The 15810-nt window shown below is 39.4% G+C and overlaps 2 protein-coding genes across 2 annotated transcripts; both read right to left on the bottom strand.

Annotated features, from left to right (window-relative positions):
• Positions 1–8333: 8333 nt before the first annotated feature.
• LOC113301640 lies at positions 8334–10040 on the bottom strand. Its single transcript, XM_026550428.1, has 2 exons — positions 9248–10040; positions 8334–9138 (listed from the first exon to the last, which is right to left on the bottom strand). Exons 1-2 carry the CDS (start codon positions 9305–9307, stop codon positions 8521–8523), a joined length of 678 nt encoding a protein of 225 aa, XP_026406213.1. The 5' UTR covers positions 9308–10040; the 3' UTR covers positions 8334–8520.
• A 2244-nt stretch (positions 10041–12284) lies between these two features.
• Positions 12285–15483, bottom strand: LOC113304861 (WAG22 antigen-like). Its single transcript, XM_026553996.1, has 7 exons — positions 15258–15483; positions 14331–14878; positions 14067–14230; positions 13891–13971; positions 13035–13110; positions 12838–12933; positions 12285–12701 (listed from the first exon to the last, which is right to left on the bottom strand). The coding sequence occupies exons 2-7, from the start codon at positions 14866–14868 to the stop codon at positions 12568–12570; spliced, it is 1089 nt and encodes a 362-aa protein (XP_026409781.1). The 5' UTR covers positions 14869–14878; positions 15258–15483; the 3' UTR covers positions 12285–12567.
• Between the last annotated feature and the right edge of the window lie 327 nt (positions 15484–15810).

The raw sequence follows: 15810 nt of genomic DNA, 5'->3' as shown, positions 1-15810 counted from the left end.
ATAATTTCATGTGGGACATGGTCCAATACTTCAAGGCCGCTAGAACCCCGGAAGAGCAAAAGGTCACTCTCGTTAGCATGTACCTGGAAGGTGATGCAAAACTGTAGTGGAGGACTAGAACTGATGATGACCTTACTGCTGGTCGTCCAGGCATCGTGATATGCGATGTCATGAAGTAAGAATTGAAGGATCAATTCTTACCAAGCAATGCGGCTTGGCTAGTCAGAGAAAACTTGCGTAAGCTGCGACATACAGGTACACCACGGGAATACGTGAAAGAGTTTTCGTCTCTGATGCTATATATTCACAATATGTATGAGGAAGATAAGTTGTTTAAATTTACATCTGGTTTGAAACCATTGGCTCAGGCCGAAGTAAGAAGGCAGGATGCCGAAGACCCATCTTCGGCAATTGCAATCGTGGACAGCCTTGCTGATTTTAGGTCAGTCAATACCTCAACTGATGCTAATAGGAACGACAAGGATAATAAAGGCCAGAAGAAGAAGGATGATGGAAGTGGAAAAATTTCTAAGGCTAAGGAAAATAACTATCAAAGGGATGATAGTCAGGCCGTGAAGAACAAGGATGGTGGTTGTTTCCTATACAAGGGTCCTCACCTTGTGCGTGATTGTCCTAAGAGAGTAAAATTGTCCGTAATAGTTAGTGAGGGCAGTGGCGAGAAACAAGAAACTGATTAAGTAGAGCATGTCAATCCAATTCAACTATGCAACACAGTAGCAAAAAAGGAAGCAACACAGCATGGGATGAGTGGCGCTGACCTGGTTTATGTGAAGGTTGGCATTCACAATCATTAACTCTGGAGCATGGCTGATACAGGTGCTTCACACACTGTTATGAGCTTGTCGATGAAAGAGTACTTGGGTTTAGAAGTACATCAGGCTGATCATTGTATGAAGACTTTGAATGATGTAGTTAAACCAATTTAGGGGATGGCTGTGGCAAGTGTTGAAGTTGGCGAGTGGCGTGGCCACATCAGTATAATGGTGATGCATCTAAATGATTATCCTTGGTAACAACTTTTTCAAGACAGCAAAGGAAACAATAATGCCTTACCTTGGCATGATTTTCATACCACCTTGTTTCGTGAAAGGTGTAAGAAATGTCAGTCTGTATGACATGAGGCGCGACAAAGGCAGGGCAAGTGAGTTTGCGCCTGTAAAGTCGTTTGAAGAAATCTTAGCTAGGATTCATGAGGAATTCGAATATCCTATGGATCTTAGCATTCCTTGCTCGCCGTGACTGAGCTGTATGAAACAGGGGCCTTGCATTGTTGTTTGCAAGTGCCTGAACCTGCAAGGTTGCTAAAGTATAGAGGCTGTGGCACATATTTTTTTACTGTTTTTTTTTTTTTTGAATTTTAAGTTGGGTGTGGCTGATTTTATGGTTTTAAAAGATAACACACTTTTATTGGTGTATTCTCTTTGGTTGTTAGTTTGCTTTCAGTAAGGCCGTGTGTTGTCCAGTAGTGTACATGGGAAGGAGTCCCTATGTTTCTTATGTAAAGCTAGTGTAATGAATGAAAGTGGTGTTTAAGCAAAAAACTTGTCTCTTTTTTCTTAATGTAAATCTAGTTCATTGGGGAAATACTACAAGTATACTTAGACAAAGTATCCAATAACAAATGCTGAAAGAAAGACCAAGCAAGAAGAATTGAAGTTGGTGGCATAGGCGAGTTTTCTGTTAGGAGAGTTACGTAGAAGTGCGACGGTATTTGGCAGCGATAGCATGGAGTAACGTAGCAAGAACAAGTGAGGCCTTGTTAGTTTCAAAGGAACGTGAAGAGGAGCCTTGTCTAAAGTGACGGTGGGATGTCCCGGGTATCCTAAGTCATGGCTAATGTCATGCATTTCGGTCGAATTTGCACAAGAGTGTTGCAGAGTGATTGAGAACACTTGGTCTACAGTAAGGCATGTTGAATTGCAAGAGTGCAATGTCAGTTGGAATTGAAGGCAATAAGCTAAGTTATACATATCAGGATGATATGTTGGTTATTTGGCGTGTACACTTAGGCACGGAATGGCTTGAAGGGAAAAATTTGTATGCTGATGCAAAAGGCATAGCAACATATTGCAATATCTTTTGGGTATTAAGATGTGAATGAAGTAAAATAAAAGCATAGTCGACGATGTGATAGTGAAGCTGGAATTCATAGGCTTAATGTCAAGGAAAATAAACTAAGTGACGACGTACAGTACTAGGCAGAAAAGTTTTGGAAAAGTTGAAGGCCAAACAAAGTTGTTGAGTTCTGAGAGTGGCTCAGACGCGTACAAGGCCGAGAAAGTTCAGTAGAGGCTGAACTCATGTTGTATTCAACGAGGACGTTGAATGGATTGGGTGGGGGAAGGTCTATAACATGCCTCAACAGTGGCACAAAATCATTGCGCAACACTGAAGTTGTAGCCTGACAGATGGAGCTGCACAGTCCAACGATGTAGCACCAACATGGCTGAGACAAGAAAGGTTATTTAGCACATGCAATACTATGCGACAGTGTTGCATATCCTTATTTAGAGTTATCGCAGCTCAAGGAAGGAATAAATGATGAAATGCAAGTCATGGAATGACTTTGGAATCGTTCCAAGCATTGGTCAAGGCTTGGACAATGCATATGCAATAGTGGCATTGCCAAATGCGCCATTGATGATTATTGCTCGCCAAAAAGGATGCAAGTGATGCATATGAAGTATGAAGTTGAACTAAGCAAGTCAAGACTCAGTTGGCATGATATATGGGTGTTGGCATCCAAATAAGCCAAGTACATGATCGGGATGAATGAAGCGCAACCATTGCCGGACACTTGGCAGAAGTGCAAGTTGAATGAAGCACTACCATTTCCGGACACTTGGCGTAGGCAAAGATTGAGTAAAGCACAATCATTGTCTAACATTGGCACGGGACAAGTTTAGTGCAGCACAATGATTGTCGGATTTGAGTTCAAGCTGTCAGCTGCGAGTGTGTGTGCATCACATGCATGCCAGAGTGAAAGAGCAAGTTAGAGACAATTATAAAGTGTCTTTATAACCGAGTTTCGCATAGCCTAACCATTTGAGACAAGTGCGGAGCCATTCTGCAAGCCAGCGAAAAAGGTAGCAGTTAAAAAGGCATTGTGGCGGTTAGGAAATTTCCTATGGACAGATGGATGTTCATAGGCCGTGAAACTAAGTTGCATACGTATTGGACATGGTTCCTGGCATTATAAATAGCCAGAGAACCTTTGCAAATGCAAGTCTTAAAGTGTTGATGAATCATATTGTAGTAGTGGTAGGCTTTGGAATGTGTGTAAAATAAGAGAATAAGAGAAGCCTACATGGTTATACCGCAAGTGCACAGTGTCGATTGTAGCTTGTGCAAGAACGGGTCATTCCACAAGGACTAGGGTGTATAGTTGAAGTTTTTAAGCTAGTTATCTAAATTAACAAGGCAGTAAGTAAAGCAATGAGGTAACAGTGACAGAGAACAAAGAAACAGTGAAACAAAGACAAACAAACCAAGGCTGTGAGCCAAGGGCAGTGATGGAAGCTAAGGGATAAGGTGAGAACTAAGGCTTCAATTCCACCTCTAGCTGCATATAATTCTCTAAGATGATATACTAGTCTTCTCCTATCACAGCGATACCTTAATCTCAGCTATCATATGTCAATCCCCTAGCATTACTTGTCTTTCTAAGGTACAAGCAATCTAAGATTATACTACATTCAGTTCATGTAGCCTTTTCGGAAATTAAAACATGCTTGTCATCAAACTGTCATGGAGAAGAAGTGCTCATACAATAGGGTTATATTTATCTAGAGTTTCATCTCTGCCTTAGTAGTAGAATTAAAACATGATGAAGTTCTTAAACATGTTGTTTATCAGACAACAATGTATAAAACTATCCTACTGATGCTAAGATAAGAACATAACATGAACATGAGCTTAATGAATATTGTAACAATCACACAATCACATTCAAAACATGTTGGAGTTCTGAACAACAAATATTTAACAGTGCATTTGAATTGAAAATTGTGGAACTGAAAGATTGACAAACTCTAAAACTAACAGTTCATGGAAATGTAAATTACAAAATAAAACCTAAACTATTCCTATTGATGCTCTGGATAATCCAGGCATACCTTCTACAACACCCACACATCCCTATTTATAGTTGTAACATAAAAATATCAAAATCCCCAAAAATTAGGGTTTCACCTAAATCGAAATTAAATCATACCAACTCTCTGAAATTTGATTTTGATTTCGACCCATCCCTTTTGTGCGTCTCCTACATCTCCTGTTGCTTCCAATTTCATCTTTAACCTAACCTATTTCATCAACCCCTAAAACTAGGGTTTCAGAGAGAAAAAGATCGAGAGGTTGATGTAATAGGTAGATAGAGTGATGGGTGTTGGTTGTTAGAGTGATATGATGAAGGTGGTGGCGGTATGGAAGGTGCAGACGGAGTTGGTGGTGGCAGTGGAGTAGTTGCAGAGGGAGTGGGAGGAAGAAGATGGGTTCGATGGAAAGAAGGAGGGGAGTGTTTGGCGATGGGTATAGGTGTAGGTTGTTACAGTGTGAAGCGGGTGTAGCCAATTCGATGTCCAGCGAAACTGAGCCGTGGGATGCGAAAATGATAGATAGATCTAACGGCTACAAGTGAATAGGCTGGTATCGACCGTCGGATGCCTGATACAACGAAACTGACGGCTCAAGATGGGGTTAGGTGCTGTAGTGTTAGACAGGAGCTTCAGACTTTGATGTAATGACAATGATGCGACCGTAGGATGCTGAGATGATCCAATCTGACGGATAGAAAGGGAAACGGGTATGGATATAGGAAATGGGTTTGGGTAAGGGTTTTGGACCTTGGGTATGCCAAGCCCATATCTTCTTTAAGAACAATTCTTCCTTGTTAAGCCCATTTCTAGCCTTTTGGTCTTGTGCACAACATTCCTCGCGGCTTCCTTGCGTAATTCCTCTCGGCTTCCACTACTTTTCTGCTCTTTTCGCTCCGTAATTCCATCGAAACTTTATTTAGAACCTAAAAATACAAAATTAATTAAGAAAAGTATTTATTCTTGAAAACAATGAAAATACAGAATATGGGATAAAATGGAGAATTAGAGCACAAAAGATGAGTTAATTGCCAAGAAAAAGATATAGAAATATGCACTTTTTAGCACTCATCAAGTAGAGAGAGTTTTTGTGTTAGGATTGGAGAATAAGCTTGTAAGTCCATTGGTTAGACTGATATTGTAATCTTCCTCTTAAGCTAATAAAAGTGAGTTTGTTGGCTTATATATTTTCCTTGGTACTTTGTTGATTCAAAACTACTCCCCCAATTCGGTGAAGTTGGATATTTGCATAGGCGCAAACTTATGAAGATGAAATACGAGTGGGTGATAAGAGATCACCGAACCATTGTATTGCCGAGTTACACTTTCGCGAAAAATTGCTTGGGGCATTTGAAAGTGTGACAGACACCAATACCTCTGGCATAATTCGAAGGACACCAGACCTCCCAAGGATTACTTCGAGTGTAATCAAACTCCTAATCAGAGAAGAACTCTCAAATTTACATAATTCAATTCATAACTTTCTATTATTACATAACACACATATATAACATCTTAGAAGAAACTACTTACGTAACTAGCCAATTTATAACTACAAGATAACTGCACAAGTTATTATCCAATAGTACACATAACACACACGTACATGGGCACATAACAAACCAAAGCCCATTTCACTTTATTAATGGATGAACTTTTTATAAAAAAAAATTATGACCAGTTTAGCACCAAATCAACTGGATTCTCATCCAAGAAGTCACCTAGCAACTAGCATCTAGCATATTTCCTACGTCTTCATTATTTGTGCAGAAATTCTATCAACAAATCTTGCTATTCTTGAAACAAAAATTATGGTCGGAGGTCTCCGTATATCAAAAAAGGCACCACCCATTTTACATTTAATATATGCAGACGATCTACTAATCACTTACAAAGCCACCCAGGAAAGCAGCAATCACCTACTGAGGATATTTTAAATCTTACAGCGCTTCAGCAGGACAAATAATCAATACAACGAAATCAACAATCATCCACCATCCGCGGCTACAACAAAATAACATAGACTCTCTGAAACACTTTTACGACATGCCAACCACATCAATTCCACATATATATTTAGGAGTTAAATTCAAGCACGGAAGAAACTCTCGCCACATTTTCGAACCTCTACTCCAACGACTGTCTCGTAAATCTCAGGGATGGATGAGAAAATGCCTCAACCAGGCAGGAAGGCTGGTACTTATTAAAACCTCTCTAACACCAACATCTAATCACCGTATGAAAACCCAACTTTTCCCCACCAAGGTACACAAAAAAATTGATCAGATTGCTAGGATTTTTTTTTGGGACATGATTCTTATGTGAGAAACTTTCATCCAGTAGGATGGAACAAACTACATAAGCCGATAGCAGAAGGAGGACTCGGAATCAGAAAGAGTAGCCACCACAACAAAGCTCTCTTCATGAAACGTATATGGAACAGTCATGCAAAACCACATTCCATCTGCACCAGTCTTTTGAACGAGAAGTACCTAAAACATCAACCAATATTCCAAGGTGAGATCACAATTCCTTCTAATGCCAGCCCGCAATCGAAACAAATGGCGTATCTCGTACCATCGGTAAAACAACATTTATTTCACCAAATAGGAAATGGTTTAGATACTCCTATCCAAGATAATTGGATACCACACTTTCAAAATCTTGATCCCACCCAGTGCTCCTCTATACAATCTGTAGTTGAGTTAATTGAACCATTTTCTCATAATTGGAGCCATGATCAGCTAAACAACCTCCCACCTAATTCCATCCAACACATAATAAACATCCACCTTCCTAATGTCAGCACCCCAGATAAAATAATCTGGCCCCACACTAAATCAGGAAAATATACCACTGCATCCGGGTATAGCTGTCTAATCCAACAAGATAACCTCACACACCCAAATCTCCTCCCAGCAACCAAATTTTTATGGACCTTACCATGTCCTCCAAAAATTCAGCTTTTATTGTGGAAAGCTATCAATGAAGGTTTACCAACCTTATCTAAGCTACATCACATCAACCTTTCCAATACCGACCTTTGCCCCCGATGCAACTCCGCGCCAGAAACATCTGAACACATGCTTATTCACTGTCCGGTAGCAATATCCACCCGCATATCAAAAAACCAGCACCAAGGAAACAACCAGTCAATTATCGTAACCCTCCAAACAACAATTTCACAAATACTCCAAACCCGGAGCAATACATCTTCTATCACAACATGTTGTTTTCTATTCTGGTCACTTTGGACGACAATAAATGAACTCGTGTTCAATCAAGCACCATTCACTATAGCAGACATTATGGAAAGATCTTTGGCACAACAACAAGAGTTTGAATGGGCTCTAACGATCTGTCCTCCAGTTCTCCCGGGAGAACCGCCGCCTCGAACTGCTACAAACATAACCAAAACAACCATAACCATTAAAGTGGGTTGGTGCAACCCAGCACCAGATTGGATCAAAGTTAACACTGATGGAGCTGCTAGAGGCCACCCAGGTATAGCGGGAGCAGGTTTCATTTGCAGGGACTCGAATGCGCAAACGATAATGGCTCTTGCTCAACCTCTAGGATTAACCTCAGCGCTCACAGCAGAAACATGGACAACAGTATTAGCAACCAGAACTGCCACGGAAAGAGGATGGTCTAAAGTGTTATTTGAGAAAGATTCTGAAAGTCTCGTACAATTCATTAAAACTCCAACTGAAGCCCCTTGGTATATATCAGAAATGGTTGCAGAAATTAAGCATTGGATGCGCCAAATTCCATGTTGTGATATTCAGCACAATTACAGAGAAGGAAATCAAGCAGCAGACGGTCTAGCGAACTATGCGGCGGACGGTAGCAAAGCTGGAAACTACTCAACCACAATATGGAACCGGCGGACCCAGCTTTTCTTAACCATATTTTATTAGGCGATTCTAGGGGAATCACATTCCCTCGTGTAATAACAGTTTAGTTGCTTTTTTTAATTTATGCATGCTTCAAAAAAAAAAAAAAAAAAAAAAAAAAAAAAAAAAAACTAGCATAGTACAGATCTTAATATCTTATCACTTTTTTATGATCCAAACACAAAAGTAAACACTCAAAGAAACTAAAAATTAATCTTCATTTAATGAATGCAATACTAAATTACATTAAGACTTAATACATAATTCAGAAAATATTGAAACGACTGCACCTCTAGTTCAAAGTTAATAGAGAGAGCTAGAGATATAGATATTACAAGTCAACATATAGTTATGTACAATCGATCAACGACTCTTTCAAGGAATTTAAATTACAACACTACTAGTTCATGTTATAAACCTAACTACTTTGTGTAACCTTCCTAATTAAAATGTTGAAAGCCTACAAATATAACTAATGAATTAGTACTAATTACTCAAGTTCAACTATATTAAGCTTTTATCACTTTGTTTTGATGATGAATAGATGATGATTTTAAAACCCTGAAAACATGTTCTTCGCCTGTGCATTTATCTATTCTAACAACCCAATGACTCTTATTCTTCGCTGCCATTAAATCTATTTTCTTATTACTTGCAGGTACTCTGCACACCAACAAGCCTTCTCCTATAGGTAACAGTTGGGTCTTAAACCCACTCTTATTCCACCGGGATCCCTTGCTAAATGCATTATAACCCACCACAACAGCGCCTTTATTAACTGCACCTTCTTGAACGGCTCGAAGAATACCTTCATGATCATCTAAATTGCAATCGATAAGAACAAAGTCGGCTCCTTTGTAGCAGTTCAATAAAAGCCTGCGTGCATCTCCAACAACAAAATCAACAAACTTAGCATTTGGGCCTAGTGCATTTCGTGAAGATTCGAGCTCTTCATGTCCACGAAGAATGCAAACTACACGACCACCGGTTTGGTGAGCCGCCACTACTAATGCTAGTGTTGATGCTCCGGCAATGCCTGAACAGGCTTCAACCATGAAGTGCCCGCTGTTACCGGCTGCAAGAGCCGATACAAATTCAGCTACAGCTGGTTCCTTAGCTAATTTTCCCTGCAAACATAAGCAACAGAATCAATATCAAAACTAAAACTTGAGAGAAAGCAATAAAAATTAACTCATGAAACAAAAAAGACATGATTAAGTGTTTATGATTTCTTACCATTTTTAAGGTTTTGAGGTAAGCTTTAGTAGCATTTTCAGCAGACCAATTGCAAGCCATTTTTGTTTTTGCTTCTTTAATTTCAAGTGATGAACAATCTTATAGTTCTAAAGTTGATTTGGAAATGATGAAATGATATCTAAAAGATCTCTTTTTATAAGTTCCAGAGTTACCTTGAAAGCATCAAGGATGCGTAGGATACAACCACTTAGGGTAGGCTGTAACTGTTGGGTACTTTCTTACTCCAACTGGGAAAATAAAGCTTAAAAATGTACGAATTCATTAATTAATCTAATCAACTGGTAAACCTCCATATGATTAGATTATCATAACTTAAAGATTCAATCTTAAGTGTTTGAAGACGAAAAACAGGATATTTAGGAGGAATTATCAGCTAGCTAAGAATAGTACTACAAGTACCAACAGCCTGTATATATCATGTAACCTATACCTCCTGCCACATGCATGGTTCGTGCATGGACGAACAATTCAAGCGATGGACGTGAAATGTGAAATTCCGATGTCCAAATAAAAACGCTTTAAAGACTTGGTACTGAGAAAGGAAAAAAAGGACTAGATCACAAAAGTGACCTTCCTGGAACCTGGCTAGCTTCATTAATCATGATTAAATAATTTCTAATTAGTCGTAGATTCTAATTGTGATGGTTAAAGCAAATCTCATAATAATGTTCCCCACTTCCCGAAATATTCATGAATTAGCTGTCATGTCCTTTGAAGCACAGACCGGTACTATCAAACTTCAAAACTGAGGATGGAGAAAATTAAATGTTGGTACTACTATTTCTCTCGGACAAACCTAACAAAGATCACGTTCATATAGACAGCAAACCGACAGTTTTGTAGATGATGGCCTATATTTTATCCATACCATGTATCTAGGTTTGTCTTTTGGTTCCAATACATTTGTATATACACTACTGAATTACTAGTACAAAGTTTGGCCATGCCCACCCCATGCCGAACTATTGGAACTGACACCAATTTTATCTATTATGCCTAGTGCAAAACCTGCAACTCCTAGTTGCATACCTGCAACCTTAACAGATCTTCAAAACCGAATTCATTAGACAATAAACAAGCGAAAGGACAGAACGGAGTATGTATGCCGGTTGAATCAACCAACTAGAAGGACATCGAATCAAGTCTCCTTCAAGGCTTTAACTGCATATATATATATTTCGTGTCCCCAGTTTTTGTTGTCCCATTGGATCTACGAAACAACTGCTTAACAGCGGTTTTCTGTTTTTTGTTTTTGTGGGAGCAGGGGAGATGTATTATTTCGTAACATGAAAAAGATATCTGTCTGCTGGTAGAATTGCATGTGTATATTAGGCTAGTCCATACAGATATATGGGTTGGCAAAGAATCTCTACAGAAGGTGGTGCGAAAGAGATACATAATCTACAGATTTATTACTACGTGCACATTCAACAAATTATTCTCAGTTATTCAGAATTCGAGAATATAAATGAGGCACACGATTGGGCATCACTATTTCTTCGCGTATGTATTTCTTTAATCGTATTATTGTTGTGCGGCATACGCTTACGTACGTATGAACTTTGCTCTCTGTATGTGCGTATCTGGATACACGTATGAGTTGGCTTTTGGGGTGACTGTAAGTTCATGTACAACGTACTTGACCCAATCTATGGCTTCTTAGCAACAACAAAAGGGTCAAGAGAACCTTTTTCGTGGATTGCATTGCGATCTAGAGCCTCTAAAAACAAGCCAGATAATTATAACAATTCCGAGCATGTACGTACTTTCTTCAATATTCGACAAGCCAAATAAATTTCACGATTTCTATTCTTTCATCCAAAAACTAAGATTTGTGTGATCGAGGTAAGTTAAAAGACAATATATTAAAGGTTTAACCAAGTACGGGAAACCATGAACTTGGACTCAGGAGGTTTGTAGATGATGAACGTTGGGAGTAAAACACGGTAGGACGGTGGATTTGTATGCTCTTGGAACCGGCACATGACATTGGCTGAACCAAAACACAAGGGTGACATCAGATTGGTGTTTGTATTCAATGTTGTATATTATTAATACAACGACCTTCTGATGCAATGTCTTTGTGCGCAAACAGGACGAGTATTCAATTTGTTTTCTATTTTTCTTCTGTGCAATTTTTAAGCTCCATTGTACCTTTCATTCAACTGAGCAAACATATATATACCCTCTGTTTCCGATCAAAATACAAAAAAGACGGTAGAGAAAGTTTAGCGGTGGTCGTTTTCCTTGGGGGAGCCCCTTCGCTGTACTGTATTTGCCACGAATTGTCACTAGGGTTGTTACTCCTCAAGTTCCGATACAAGTCATGAGAGTATATACGTACTTTCAACCACGGGCATCAAGCAACAAATGAAGCGCAGGAAGCGCCTCACTAACCGGAAGCAAGCCAAACACCAATAGCAACCCAGTAGTGATACCCTATCAGAGAACACACCAAGGAAGACAACCTAGAGCAATAGCTTCACAGTTCAGATCAAATGTTAAATTGAGAGGCTAGCTTAGTTCTCTGAAGACGGCGCCCTGATCACTATCACCTATTCAAGTGACTCAAAATTTACCACTGTGATCCAAAATCTGCCACTTGACCAAGTTTATCTTATGACCCAAGATCCAACCACGCTGGAAGAGCTCTCCCTCCCATAACTATTGACCAGGAATAGCATGCACCATTTTCCAGTTTCCAACCAGGAACATCTTATTTCATGCACATGTAAACAAAACCACTTCAGACTCGTGCTATTATCCACAGTTCAAGAAATCAATTTCTGATTTTCTTTTTGCCTTGCCTTCACAAGGTAGACCACTAATATTTCTCCCTGCAGAAGAATAAAAGTGAGGCAGGATTGATGGAGTCAGCCTTCCCCAAACCCTTAAACAGCACAGTGTAACTTCATCAAGGAAACCCACCTGCTTTTTTTTCTACCATTTTCTAAATTCACAAACATGACATACAGCAGATTTGCTTTGGACAAAAAGAACAGGAAAAAGGTAAATATTAAGAAGAGATAAAAACACAACACATACTCATTAAGAAGATCTGACTTGTTCGAGGTTCTCATAGCCGAGTACTCTTTACATAACATAGTCGAATACCGATACCTACATACTAAGATACTGATAAGGGGTACAACACCCACTAACGAGTAACCACCTAAACCTACACCTACACATACATCTTCGTATAATGTCAATACATCCTCGTATAAGGGATGCTGACCTTAACAAAAAGGAACACTGTCATATAATTGTAAATCTGCACCTCTCATGAGAGAGACTGCTTAGTTTCGGCCCCTTGAAGAACTCCCTGTTGTACGTGATCCTGTCTCCTCAGGGTTGTTCCTCTGTGGCTGCTCTGTTGAAGGAAGGGCCCAACCTTGACCGGGTGCAGCTTGCCCACGGTTAGTTCTATGTCCTGCACCCCAGAATTAGAGATAATATGTTACCTATCCAGTGCTATTGCTAGAGAAACAACGAACCAGATAGATCACGAGTAACACATATGTCAAGACGAGAAAAGAGAAGCCGTCTTTTTATCTTCGCATGCTTACCATTATATCCCTGCATGTTGAACCCCTGCTCATCCCAGCCAGGCAAATGCTTCCTGGCACTACCATTCCAAGCTTCTTCGAAGACGGGAAGCTCACCTGGCAAATTAAAATTTATCAGTTTCCGGTGAATTCTACATCGCGTAAGCATGATAGTCAATTAGTAATGAAACATTCTAATGCATGTTTCAGGAGCATACCTTCGTCTAGATTGTGTAACGTTTGCATAGTGTCCACCTTACCATCTGGGTTGAGCTTCCTAGTGACAGAATGACCCTACAGGGGGGTGACAAAAGATGAGACCAGTGCTCTTTAAGTTCAAAAACATTTAGAGAACATAATGCAAAGAGAAAGGAAAGAAAAAACTCATAAATCAACAACCCATCATAGATGCAGGCACACTATCTGCCAAGTGCGACACAGCTTGGGGAAGCCATGGGGGATCCCACAACATAACGGCAGAACCCAGATAACAAAATGCATTACTATTGTAATGGGAAATTACTCTCCCTCATTGCAGTTTCTCACAAGTTAAAGGATGTATCAACTCAGCATTGGGCAAGGACAAGAAGATGGAATTCAGAGTTCTATGTAGATTTAGGATCTATATACCCTATATCTGATTCACTAGTTTGACGCTTTGGTCTCCACATTTTACTAACCTATGGCGTTCACATTTCTGCATAAATTTCTCCTCTTTTCTGTGTTTTCATTATATATAAATTTTTTTTAAAGATAGATAAAAATTAACCCAATGTCACATGCTGATACAAACGAGAAGAACAGCAAAAGTTAAGGACAAGGCAAGCCACCAACAAGGACATTTCCGAACACTTGTAAAAGGATTAGTTAGTCACATTTTTGGTTCGAAGAAATCTAAGCCTTCATCATCTGGCGTCAGACAGTTAGAGAACAGGTAAGGAAAATTTTGCAGACTTTGCAAAGGCGAGGATTCCCCAATAAAAGGGGCAAGGCAAGTCTTAAACTGAGGTTCAAGAATAAGCCCACCACAAACTGTTTTCTAAAAAAATTTATAATAACACATCGGAAAAGTACCTTATTGTGAATTCCTCTAGAGAGCCTGTGAGAAGCTTTACCGGTAGTTGTATCAGCCTCCTTACTCTCTTCTACCACCACCTGATTCGCACTCAAACAGTATTAGAACCTGACAAACTTGAAACAGAACCACGAAGAATGATACGACAAAACATTAAATGCTCAAATAAACTAACCCCATCACCACCCATCTTCCTCGATGTGGAGGAAGTATAGTATGCGCCGTTTACACCACCATAAGTTACAGTTGAACTCTGGTACGAGAAACTTTTTGTCTGAGGCTGTGTTCTTTCCACGCTGCTATGTCCATTCCTATATTGCAAAAGCTTGTTTTTCCTCTCTGAAAAATCAAACCAATTCATCAATTCACAAGACAAAAAAGGAAAAAAGAAACTTACAATTCCAAAATTAACACAAGAAGCACAAGCAGATATTTGCACCTTCAGCTGCATCATCTGGGTCTTCAACAAACGCTTCTATACTTGACCTAGAATGCTTTCTCGGATTTTCCTTCTGTTCATCAACCTCTTGTTTTTCCTCTTCCTCTTCATCATCTGAATTTATCTCCTGAATAACCAATCCTCCTCCCTGTTTATTTTCTTGCACAGGCACATTCTGAATAAATCCCGAAGCAGGCACATCTCTAGACAAACCTCCACCGTTTGAACCAAACATGCTAGGACCAATCATGCTTTCACCAAACATGCTTTGCCCAAACATACTAGGACCGAACATGCTGTTCCCACCACCACCGAATGGACGATTGAAAAAAGGACTATCAAAAGGATCTCTTCCTCCAAAGAAACTAGACATTAAACTCTGATGCCCTCCAAAACCACCAAAACCTCCCATTCCAGCAAATGGATCACCTCCAAAACCTCCCATTCCAGCAAACGGATCACCTCCAAAACCTCCACCAAACCCTCCTCCAAAGAAATCATCTCTACCACCTCCTCTTCCTCCTCTACCTCTATCCATCTTTTAAACCCTAATCCAAAAGAATATAAAATAAATTCAAATCAAACAAACCATCAAAAGCTAAGTAAGAAATCACCACCACCCACAAACATAGAACACAACTTAATATCAAAATTCAACGTTCCTACCCCTAAAAAAAATCATTTGAAAATATTTAAAACAAGCAGAATTAATCTTGAAAATTTAAACCACGAACATGACCAACATGACTCTCTGCACCTGAAAAATCACCATCTTCAAAAATTCGAAACTAATTTTCCACATATTAAAAAACTGATCCTACGCAATATCACTGATCAAACCAATGGATACATAGCAGTCGAGATCTATTGACGAAAGCAAACCCTAAAAATTCGGATAATTTGATAAAATGATGAGCAAGAAATTACCTTAGATGAACTATACGATGAAAATAGTTGCAGCAGAGATGTCTGAACGGAAGAACGAACCCTAGAATATAACTTTTCGTCGTCGCAGAGGATTGGTAGGCTTTCTTAAATGTAAAACAAAGAAGGAATAGTCTAGATAATTGTTTGATTTTTTGAATTTTCAGTTTCAGGTTTTAAGTAGATGAATGGAAAATTAATTAAGAAAAGAATGTTCTAGTAAAAGGAGAGGTATTTACGCAATATCAGAGGTTCGCAGAATACGTGTCGCTTTGTCTCCTCATATCTGTTTGGTTGAGGATGACCGACTATGTCCCTGTGGACCTGTGTTGTGATATGGTCCAGCCCGGGTATTATGGGCTTTCAAGTGTACGCCGGAGTGACTAAATGAACTAGCGTTTCTTTTGGGTGGACACACTACCCCGTCGGACTACGAACCGGCGGACATCAAGGCTTTCAAAAACAGTGCAAATCGGGGGATGTCACTGAGTTAACTCAAATTTGAAAAGTTTCTTCCCTCTTTTCCATATGATCAGTAAATTCTAATTCATTTTCA

Source organism: Papaver somniferum, chromosome 8 (genome assembly GCF_003573695.1).
Source record: "Papaver somniferum cultivar HN1 chromosome 8, ASM357369v1, whole genome shotgun sequence".
NCBI classification, from domain to species: Eukaryota; Viridiplantae; Streptophyta; class Magnoliopsida; order Ranunculales; family Papaveraceae; genus Papaver; species Papaver somniferum.
This window is presented reverse-complemented; position numbering and strand designations above follow the sequence as displayed.